This window comes from Drosophila mauritiana, chromosome X (genome assembly GCF_004382145.1).
Source record: "Drosophila mauritiana strain mau12 chromosome X, ASM438214v1, whole genome shotgun sequence".
NCBI classification, from domain to species: domain Eukaryota; kingdom Metazoa; phylum Arthropoda; class Insecta; order Diptera; family Drosophilidae; genus Drosophila; species Drosophila mauritiana.
In genome coordinates, this window is record NC_046672.1 from 3733336 (window position 1) to 3744976 (window position 11641).

General features: G+C 45.4%; 2 protein-coding genes and 1 long non-coding RNA gene across 3 annotated transcripts; 2 read left to right on the forward strand and 1 right to left on the reverse strand.

Annotated features, from left to right (window-relative positions):
• The first annotated feature begins 259 nt into the window (after window positions 1-259).
• Window positions 260-2056, forward strand: LOC117148928 (V-type proton ATPase subunit d 1). Its single transcript, XM_033316650.1, has 3 exons — window positions 260-623; window positions 972-1480; window positions 1571-2056. The coding sequence occupies exons 1-3, from the start codon at window positions 497-499 to the stop codon at window positions 1985-1987; spliced, it is 1053 nt and encodes a 350-aa protein (XP_033172541.1). The 5' UTR covers window positions 260-496; the 3' UTR covers window positions 1988-2056.
• A 17-nt stretch (window positions 2057-2073) lies between these two features.
• LOC117148929 lies at window positions 2074-3602 on the reverse strand. Its single transcript, XR_004459954.1, has 2 exons — window positions 3214-3602; window positions 2074-3153 (listed from the first exon to the last, which is right to left on the reverse strand). It is a non-coding gene; the product is annotated as an uncharacterized LOC117148929 (long non-coding RNA).
• Window positions 3603-3674: 72 nt separating this feature from the next.
• Window positions 3675-9888, forward strand: LOC117148927 (nucleolin). Its single transcript, XM_033316649.1, has 3 exons — window positions 3675-3953; window positions 8104-8997; window positions 9122-9888. Exons 2-3 carry the CDS (start codon window positions 8118-8120, stop codon window positions 9688-9690), a joined length of 1449 nt encoding a protein of 482 aa, XP_033172540.1. The 5' UTR covers window positions 3675-3953; window positions 8104-8117; the 3' UTR covers window positions 9691-9888.
• Window positions 9889-11641: the final 1753 nt, after the last annotated feature.

Sequence of the window (11641 nt, forward strand, 5' to 3'; positions counted from 1 at the left end):
TGAATTGTTAGTTATATAGTTATATTAAAAGTTACTGACCATTTCCTTTACATTTATCCAGCGCTCAACTAGTTTACTACCGCTTGCGTCCACTGCACTTGCTGTATCATTAAAATATAAAATGTACAATTATTTTAATATAACTGTAACGAATATTCAAGCTCGCGCGGAGTTGCCAGATCGCAACTTAACAGCGTGCTGTTATGCGCATGTTGTCACCTGACATTCCGCAATTTTTAGTACCTTTTTCGCTGACATTTGGTCGAGAAAAATATAAGAAGAAGAAGAGTTGAAAATCATATGACTTGTCGATCGATAGAGAAAAAAGGTTGAATTTTCACCGTCGCTCCGTATCGAACTGCACGCCCTTCGCCACACAATTCGCGCAACTTTCGGTCGAGCGAGAGCAGTCCCATAGAAAGGAATCCAGCGCAATTCGCCACCTCTTCAACTTCCAGCCAGCTCCTCTGCGTGTGTGTGTGCGTGTGTCATCAAGATGAACAGCTCGGGCTTTATGTTTAACATCGATAATGGATATCTGGAGGGTCTGTGCCGTGGCTTCAAGTGCGGCATCCTGAAGCAGGCTGACTATCTCAACCTGGTGCAGTGCGAGACCTTGGAGGGTAAGTAGCAAAGCCATCGCAAGCGTAAACCGAAAACCCCATTTTCCCACACGCCCCTGGGTCACATGACCAGCGATAACAGAGTCGTGCGTGTGTGTATATATACATGTATGGCTGTTAATGTATCTTTGCACCGGTGTGTGTAAGCTTGTCTTGTGATTTGTTGACGTTTTTCAACTGGATTTTCTTTGAATTCATATTTGCAATTTATTTGGATCAAGGAACATGTAGCGCGATTTTCCAATAACAACTAAATAAACGCCGGACAAGTACTTTGGCTCACTATGTTTCGTAGAAAACTAATTTTCAAATGATGTATTAAACTTGATTTCACTTTGGATTTTACAGATCTCAAGCTGCATCTGCAGGGAACTGACTATGGCAGCTTCCTGGCCAACGAGCCCTCGCCCTTGTCGGTGTCCGTTATCGACGACAAGCTGCGCGAAAAGCTGGTCATCGAGTTCCAGCACATGAGGAACCATGCTGTGGAGCCGCTGTCCAACTTTCTGGACTTCATTACCTACGGCTATATGATCGACAACATCATTCTGCTGATCACTGGCACGCTGCACCAGCGACCCATCTCGGAGCTGATCCCCAAGTGCCACCCTCTGGGCAGCTTTGAGCAGATGGAAGCCATCCATGTGGCGTCCACTCCCGCTGAGCTCTACAACGCCGTCCTCGTGGACACGCCACTGGCGCCCTTCTTCGTCGACTGCATCTCCGAGCAGGATCTGGATGAGATGAACATCGAGATCATCCGTAACACCCTTTACAAGGCCTATCTGGAGGCGTTCTACAACTTTTGTAAGAACATGGGTGGTGCCACCGCCGACGTCATGTGCGAGATCCTGGCTGTAAGTGAAATAATGTTATAGGCGTATATATAATTTACTTAACATATTGTTTCATTTGAAAAATAAATACTGTACATCTTACCATTTCAGTTTGAGGCCGATCGTCGTGCAATTATCATTACCATCAACTCCTTCGGCACCGAGCTGTCCAAGGACGACCGTGCCAAGCTGTATCCCAACTGCGGCAAAATGTACCCCGATGGCCTAGCCGCTTTGGCGAGAGCCGACGACTACGAGCAGGTGAAGACCGTGGCCGAGTATTATGCGGAGTACGCCGCGCTGTTTGACGGATCCGGCAACAATCCCGGAGACAAGACGCTGGAGGACAAGTTCTTCGAGCACGAGGTGAAGCTGGACGTGTACGCTTTCTTGCAGCAGTTCCACTTCGGTGTCTTCTACGCATACCTCAAGCTGAAGGAGCAGGAGTGCCGTAACATCGTCTGGATCGCCGAGTGCGTTGCCCAGAAGCACCGCGCAAAGATTGACAACTACATACCCATTTTCTAAGCGCGCTAGATGATCGCTAAGCATTTGGCATACAAATAATATTACACGTTTTTTTTTCCTGCCTTTCGATATGCGTTTTTTTTTTGTTTGTCCCCCTACCCTTGTTATTGAATTGTTTAATGTATATTATATTATGATACCGAGTCTGTATGTTTGTATGTAGCGAGTATTATTGCCGGCCCAGGCAAATTTTTGTCAAGTGTTCAGACCCAAGCCTAGATTTCTCAGTTTCCGCGGCTCCTCCTCCCATTGTTATCAGCATTGGCCCCATAGATAACTATATAATATGTATTCGGGAGACCCATAGCGTCCCTTCAGGGCTTCGTGTTTGTGTACATATGTATAATTATCGAACGGAACGAAAACAGTTCAAATTGAATGTAGAGAAAAGAAACATCAGCACCATATGTTAACTACTATATAGAAAATGCATACTTATACAAGAACTACATATGTGAATGATAAATCAATTATTAAAACATGTTTTCAAACATTCCCTTAAACGCCGCTGTCTAATAACTGAGTTATATGACTCTGATACATGCCAATAACAAGTCAGGCATTTGCTTTAAAAAAGATAGCTCTGACTAAAACGATGGCCTCTGATTCCAACTTTCTTGTTTGTTTTTTGCATAATCTAAAAGCATTTTTCTTTCGATCTTAGTTTTATACATATTTTCTCTTTTGGATGCTTAAGTAGCCAAACTTAACATGCCAATCGGTTGGACAAACTGTCACGGGTCGTTTTGGGGTTACATAAAAATTGGATAAGATGCCAAACAAGTTATTGGCTATCGAATGATTTCAAGTTTGTTGTTGTCGTAGAAAGCATTTCCAAAAATATGTTTTCTGCAGAATGATTGTATTTTAATCAGTCCATGTACGAGCATATGGTATTTTTTAAAAAGGGAGCAGACAATAAGTTTAGTTCTTAGTTCTGGCTAATCCCTCTGAGTCACTTTTAAAAAAGGTCTACGAGTAAAGAGATTTATGATAAATGCAAGTATGAGAGGTATTGTCTTGAAGGCATCACATATTTCACTCAATTCATAAAGAAGACAGTTGTCAAGGATATCCAGCTACTCTTTGTCTGCTCGCGGAGTTCAAGGTTTCCATACATCCAGGGTGCGTCCACTGCTCCATTACTCACCGGCGAATCTTTTGGGCTAGACAAAGAAATCCTGCTTTGTATTCCATCAGCATACACTGAATATACATATGCATACCATGCGTTAACTTCTTGTCATTTAAGATATTCAAAAGCGGTGATGATCTGAGCTGGAAAGACATCATATGCATGTATATATTTGTGCTTGGCCAAGTTGTGATGCCCCGGAGATGGGATTTCAGATCTTTGCTTTGATTATGCACAGTCAATGGGAAATCAATAGCTTTTCTTTCTGTGTCGTGGGTTAATTGCGTGCAGCATGCTACGTGCTACGTGCCCGTAGAGCGCAGCATTCCCGTTAGGCAGGCCTATAGCTGGCCATAGCTTCGGATCTTGGCCCAGTGCGTATGGCGTCGCTATGGAGCAGGTGCCGCCGACGAGCTGAAGAACCGACTAGCCGACCAGCCGACCAACCAACGAACCCCGAACACGTTCGATGCGAAAAGAAAGCTGCTGTTGTTGGCTCGATCAGCTGGGGGAGCGACCCGTGGAATCGCCCATAACTCGGCCTGGTGGCTCCAAGTCCGCACAGTCGAGTTCCGCGTCCCCGAGCGTTGAGTTCAGTCTTATAAAGAGCAGCAGCATCCGATTTCCTGGCAGAGCGGGAAAACCAACCGTCACGCGCGCCAAGCCAATTTCAAAACCATTTTCCAACATTATTTTTTTTTTTGCCACACACGGAGTGCTACAGTTTTTTTGTTGTGTTCCAAGTGCAATACGGAAGTGTGTCGTCTGACCAGCAACTGGAGTTACAGCAGGATAGCAGGATACTAGGATAACTGGATAACCCACTCATAGGTAAAGATATACGCAAAGTGATATACGGTGAAATGCGGTCGGCACTCAAGTGGGCCAATATGATGATGACCGCTGGAGTTGGAAAAACCAACGCGCCAAAGACGGCCAAAGAGGCAATTGCACGTAAAACCCGCCAGTCGGCGTGGAATTGTTGAATTGTGGAATTGTGTCAACCAGTTTGGCCCCGCACTTTGCGAGTACGTCCCCTCGAAGGCCCGCAAGACTCCCCAGATCTCCATCTACGTAGTACGTACATACGTACATATGTGGCCGGCCATCCATCCGCTTCTGCCTCTGTTTGCTGTGCGTTCTTCTTGCCTTGTCATTAACTTATTTGAATTTGGCAAAACAAAAGAGACGCGTCGTCGTCGTTTTACTTTCTACAACCCATCACCGCATTCTTCGCCGCCCGACGTCCCGTGTCCAAAGTCGCAGGTGCTGGAAAGTGGAACTGTTTGTCCGATGTCCGTTGTCCGATCGCTTTGGACCAACTGTGGGTTTTGGCCAATTGATAATCAAAGTCAGCTGGGAAGTTTATCTGTTTTGTTCTCACAAACAAGGTCCAAAAAATCAAGTGTTATGCAACATATACGTAGGGAGGGATATGCTTTTCTCCTAAAACATGTCACGTTTCTTATAAAGCGTTCATCCATTGAATATTTCATCTGATTACAGTGGGTGATAATACTCACATTGCTATAGCTATATCAAACATTAACTGCGGGAATCCAAGGTTTTCAGCTCGAAACGGGCTAATTTTCTGGTCCATTGGGTCAGCCTTGACCGGAAATGCCGACCGCCGATCGCTGCCCCTCCTCCACTTGTTCGCCCCGTTCCCCCGCCGCCCCACCCCTCCCTATACGCCACCACTTCGGTGGGGGCTACCCACGCCCATGGCGAACGGAAATTTCACCGCTGGCTGCATTAAAGAACTTAACCTTAATTTTGGCATAGGTCTCTCGACATGGTCATCATTATTATGGTAACTTTGATTTTACCTCCTCTTCGCTTTGTGTTGTTGTTGCTGTCGCTGTTGCCGTGGTTGTTGTTGTTGTTGTTCTTGCTGCTGCCCAGCGATTTCACCCACACACTGGCAGAAGAAAGTGGTGAGCACACACATGAACACAGGGAGCCAAGAAATAACACAAATCAGGCAGAAAATCTCAGAGCAGTCGTAAAAAAAAGACCGAAACCGAAAACAAAAACAAAAACAACAACAAAAACCGAACGAAATTATGCAAATTTCTTGGGGTCTAGCGACTACACACATACATACATCTGTATGTACATATGTATGTACATATATGGGGTTATATAAACCACACCGAAGGATGTAAAAGTCTGACAAACTGTTTAGCATAATCACAGCTCGCTGGTTTCGCAATCACCGAGCGTGGATTAGATGCACAGATGCTGTGGCATCAAAAATCCAAAAAAAAAAAAGAAATATCATTATAGAAAAGCATTTTTTTCCTTTGAAATTTTTGCATCACTCTTACACTTTCGCTGGCGCACTGAATAATTAACAGTTCGATTTCGATGGACGAGCTAACCTCCGCCCAAAAAAAAGCTGATTGTATTATGATAATTTAAAAAAAAAAAAAAAACACAGCTAACCACTGTCTCACTTTCTATTTTCCTATGCGTTTAATAATTAATTAATGCTAATAACTTTTCACAACCGTTATAATTTATTGACAAAATTCGAAACTACTGCTCGAAAACAAACGAGATGTGTGCGGTTATTGGGTGAGGGAAGGGGAGGGGAGGGGAGGGGAGGGCACACACGTGGGCTTTTTATAATATTTTCGGTTCGTTTCCAAATGCAATATGCCAAACTGGACTTTCGAGCGTTTCGATTACGTATTGGAATTTGGGATCGGCTTTTAGGTGAAATTATTATGAAGCCAGTGCATCGCCAAAGTGCAGATTGCATTTCAAACATGCAGCAATGTGTGCCAAAAGCAGAGCAGCAGAATGGCTACAGTGAGTCCTGCCTGAAGCGAACCCCATCTGAATAGCAATAACAAGCTGTTGATTATTCTTATTCTTAACTTTACTTCGATTATACAACTAATTCTTGAATTTGAACTTGCATCGCATTGCCCCCGATATTGGTGTTGGCTTGAGGCAGTCTCCACTGTCTACCACCTGCCCATTGAATTCGGTTCGGTTCGAAGTCGACCTGCGATTACGAGCAAGTTACTTCGACTGTGGTCACATATTGCTACTGCCAGTGCCAGTGGGCATTATTACGGACACTCATTCTCGGAATGGGACTTTGGCCACTGCCATATTTAGCCGCACACACTTTCTTTGCCCAAACAGCCACCAACTGGGTCACAAATGGTGTTTGTTGTTCCGCCCAAGCGGAAGGTCATCAATGGAATGGAATGTCCAGATGCCACATATCACGCTGCGAGCCACGTACGGTTGAAGAGGGCCCAGAAGCCGAGAAGCAGGAGGCGGTGCCCAGAAAAATGAAAGTGGAACAATGTGGAGCTGTGGATCTGTGGAGCAGGTTCAGCTGGCCGAGATTTCTGTGCGTTGTTTACCGTTTCCAGACAAATGATGAAAATGAATATGAAAATGATGTAAGGAAATGGGCACCATTAGAATGGGCGGCAGGCAGCGCAGATAATACTCGGTAATAAGCCGGTTATGGTAGAATGAATTACCATTATCCCCTGCGGCCCATTCCCATCCAGATTACACAAATTGTCCATGGCGAACAGTGTGAAAGATAAGAAACAGATAGGAAAAGAGAACAATAATCGCCACAGTAGGGATTAATGGTCAAAATATTAGACCAAATCGGTCAAATCCATACAGACCCAATCGAAAGCAGTTCTCCCAAGAAAACGAATGCGTTTAATAGCATGGAACCAACGAGCTTTTCTATGAGCTCCATCTTTAATTGTAGTATTCAATACTTTGTTTTTTTTCTTCGTTTTTGTTTAATAGAAAACTTGATTTAGTTTCTAGGGCGTGCCCGTGCCCCACATCCCCACATCCCCACATCCAACAACTGCCATCCGAATCGTTTTGCATATTTATCTTGAAATAGTTCTGGCTCTGGTCCGAGCCCTTCGGGTTTCTCCGCCGGTTGAGCTCCAGTTAAGAGCCGCTAATTGATTTGGACATCTTGGGGCGCTTCGAAATCCCCCTGCCCCTGCCCCTCCCCTTCCACCCTCCCCCGTGCCAACGAGCACTTGAGGTAAATGAGTCAATAGCTGAAATTTCACTTTGCCATCGGTGACTCCCCCTGCCACCCGAAAAAAACTCAAAAAAACAAAAAATAAAAATGAAAAATGAAAAGAGCCCAGTTGGAGTTGGCAACGAGCTCCAACTTGTTGGCTCTGCGGAAATGAATGAACTTCAGAGTGGATACATGCATACATAAATATGTAGGTTTGTACACAGGTAGTGCTAGTATATGGGGGCTATTCTAATGAGCCAATCCAATTCGTCAATTAAATAACTCTGCAGAGAGATTTCACTCTCGTTTTTTGTCTCTTCGCGTTGCGTTGTTAAATTCGGCTTTTAGTTTTCAAAGCCACTGGGTTTCGCTGTTAATTTGTTTACTTTGCATTTGGAAGTGGGGAGAAGGGTGGAGGAGGAGGGGGAGGAAACGCAAAAACCGAAGATGAGATGAAAAGAGAAGTGAAAGAAATTATGTCAATATTTATTTAAATTCATTTCTTTTGCAAAATACGAGGCGGCCAAAAACGAGACGGAAGAATGCGGTGAAATTTAATCGCTGGCCACTTGAAAGCGATTTCCGAGCTGTTGACTTTTGGAATACCTCTTGGTTTTGTGCCCGTATCCACCTTCCTCAACCGCTCCACTTCGATTTCCATTTCCATTTCGATTTCGATTTCGATTTTGAATTCCGCTTCGCAAAGTGAATCGCCATGGAGCTCGCTTTTTCACTATAATTTTCACTGTATTCATTCTCGGGAGTAATTTTGTTAACTTTAGTATAAAATACCCATTACAGAGTCAACAATAGTGCTTTAACTAATAGCATATGCACTTATAGCATATGTACTTTGTGCATAAGTGTGTTAGTTGTTAAGGTTTTTATGGGAATACAATACACAATCCTTTATGTCAGCATACTGACTTTGATTTGCGTGTTTCGTTACAGATTCGCAAAACAAGATGACCAGCTCAAGGAACATGCTCCTGATGCTGCTCCTGGTGGCCAGTGCCTCTATACTTCAGCTGGAGGCCAAGACCGTGTTCCGGCGCACCGACAAAATATCGGAGAACTTCAAGCAGTTGGATCTGCCGCCAGAGGAGATCGATCCCAATGTGGCGCCCCCGGAATCGGAGCCGCCCAAGGTGGAGGATGTCGCCGATGTGGCAGATGAGGTGGTCGATGCCGTGTCGCCTGCTGCGTCCATCGACGAGAGTGCCAATGAGATAGCCAGCGGTGACGTGGAGACCCCGAATGCTGCCGCTTCCGTTGCTGAAGCTGTCGCCCCAGCCGCTGCCGTTCCCGAGGTCGCAGAGGCAGCTGCTCCGGCGGTGGCCACCACTCTTGCGGCCAAGCCCACCACTGCGCCGACCACCGCCAAGCCGGAGAATCCCATCAGCAAGTTCTGCAAGTGCTCGGAGAGCCACTGCGACTGCTGCCGGAAGTTCGGATTGCCATTGCTGCCCAGCGGACCTGGCTGCGCTAAGATAGCCTATGTGGGCAACGACGAGATGAGCGTGTCCCTCAAGTACGGTGGCATCACCTTGGCCTCCCGCCGCATCTCCAGCAAGCGGGCTCGCCCCATTTGCGTGGGCCTGCCCGGCGGCTACTCCAAGTTCTGCGGCAAGGTCTATGGTCTGTCCCGTTCCAAGGAGTCCAAGGACTTCAAGGCCTGTCTGGCCTTTGAACTGCGCTCCGACGACGAGGTGGAGGCCTCCCTGCGCGTCTCCTGCTTCAAGTTTGGTCCGGAAGGAGTCCGGGTGGCCGAGGCGGAGCCGTTGCCTGTGAAGCCCAGTTCGGACGACGATGATGACGACGATGATGACCTCTTTGGATTTGCCGGTGGGTTGGCATGTTCATATACGTATACATAATATTTGTTTCGATATATTGCGTATCCGCCTAGTTGAACTGACTCCTCTAGTCCATGCTAAAATATCTAATCTAACTCTTTTTTTGTATTTAGCTGGTGGCGATGATGACGAGGATGAGGAGGACGACTATGACAGCGACAACGATACGGATGCGGATACCGATGACGACGATGACACCGAGGACTATGCCGATGATGACGAGGCCGAGGCGCCAGAGGATGCTGATTACGGTGGCTTTAGTTTAGCCGGACTTCTGGACGAACTCGACGATGACGAGGATGAGAAGCCGGCTAAGAAGCCAGCTGCGGCTGCAGCTGCGTCAGCGGCTGCTGACCAAACTCGCGAGCATGTGATTGCCGATGGCCAGGCGACCGCGACTACGACGAACAGCGACCAGGTGCAGAGCAAGGACGATACGGGAGCTCCTGCCGCTGGCGAGGCTGTTGCAGCTGCTGCAGCTGCAGCACCGATTGAGGGTGAAGTGGCCGCAGCGGTGACACCGGCAACTACTGCTGCCGCCGACGAAGACTCCACCACGCCCAAGTCCAAGAAGTCCAAGAAGGCGAAAAAGAACAAGAAGAAGAAGACTGCCGCCGAGGCGACGGATGAGACTGGATTCGCCTACGAGCTCCTCAACGGCATTCTGGATTTTTTCAACTGAGCGGCCAGCGCGAGTTTGCCAACATGCTGGGCAACAGTGTAAATACCTTGTACCGCCGCAGCTGGTCGACACAAATTTAGTTCATAGTTCGTAGGTCGTAGCGCTTAAGGGCCCCCGAAATTTCACATATTTATTTCAACTATTTATTCGATTCGATAATTTATTTTAAATTTATAACGAATAAAAAAGGAAAAATGTACTACCCAACTGGCAGCTAGTCGATATTTTATTTCTTTCTCTGCGAAGTGACCACCTCGCTCGATGGACTTCATTTACATCTAAATCGGAATGCTGGCCTTTTTCGGGCTTTTGCGGCCAACATTTCTGATTTGATTGAGGTTTTGCAGTCAGTGCTGTTTTCGCTCCTGTGGCACGTTTCCCGTTCCAGGCCCTCCACTTTGATCTGAATTAATTTGCATCGAAATTCCAGCTGCACTGCGGAACTGTGGAATTAGCCGCAGGCCAACAGGAGTTGACAGGATATATACAATAAGTGCCAGAACCCAAGTTCGCCACAAGTCACAGGAGCTGCATTTGTGAGTTATGTATTTGACAATGATTCACAAAACTCCGGGGTAACACAAATGGTACACATATTAGACAAAAGATAAAAAGGGCCACAATAAATGAAATATTTTAGAGCCACTAAAACGTAGCTACTGTTACCGCAGAGCCGACTCGCCTTCTTGTAACTAATCTGGGACTTAATTACAAGTAAAAGGTACTGCTTTTTTACTGAACCAGCGATGACTACGGCATTTGGAGTTCCGTTCCCTGTGGAAGTGTAAGCATACATACAAAGGATGGCCACCATTGAAGCAGCATAATTAATGTTCCAGCCAGCCATTATCCAAGTTTTTATTCTCCTACTCTTTCCGAGTGTCTCGGCATCGCTGGCATTTTGATTAGTCATTTATGGAACACACTTCCGCCCTTGGTCCTGGTCCTGGGCATAACTTCCAGCTCGGGAATCCCGACTAAGCCGCAGAACACAAAAACAGCATTTTAGGAGGTCGAGATGCTGGTGCTGGTGCTGCGTTGATTAAGTGCCTGACCATTTGTCAAATTCCGGGATGGAGTAACTTTTAATTGGAAACTATGCGTTGCAGTTATGCGGCCGGGTGCGTGATGGGCTCGGATCGAATCCGTAATCCCTTTGGCCTTAATTGCCCGGGACTGTTGGTCCAAGTTCCCACTTTCCCCCAATTGAAAGACGGGCGGTTAATGCTGAAGTATAAGCTGTAATTAATTACACATAGAGTAAAATATTTATTTATGGTTAAAAGTGCCCATTCAATTTGATTGAATGAAGGTTTCTCGCAAAAAAAATGAATTACAAATGCTTACGCATACGTACTAAATCGTGGTTACTTTATATGTATTCTATTGTATATGCCACGTGGAACCATCTTTGCCTTTGCTCACCTAAACCAATTGCTTTGCTTGGAAACTTCAAAATCACTCGGAATTAAGACGGGAATTAAGAGCAAATTGTCGTTCAGTATATATATATGCATATATATATGTACATATATACATATATATGGATATCAATTACAAATAGAGGTTCTTGCAAACACACACATATCATAAATGTTTAACGTACATCAAAAAATCTCAAGTATTCATAGTGTATATTCGTGTATAATAGAAACAACTGCAGCGTCTTTTGATTTGTAAACAATTTTGTAAGGAAAAAATGACACTATTTGGGAACGTTTTTTTGTTTTTTTAGGTTTTGATTTGATTCGAACGGAGTGAAAGTGGGTTGGGGGAGGGGCAAGAAATAAATGACAGGATGGTAGGGAGCACCAGTTGGCTTTCTATAACTAAATCTCCGTTCGCGTATCACACTTAAATGATATATAAGAACAAGTTAACCATTAGTCAAATGGATTCCCATAAAAATGCCGCTGAACTTGTCCGAAATTCGTATAAAGTTTGGTTTAAC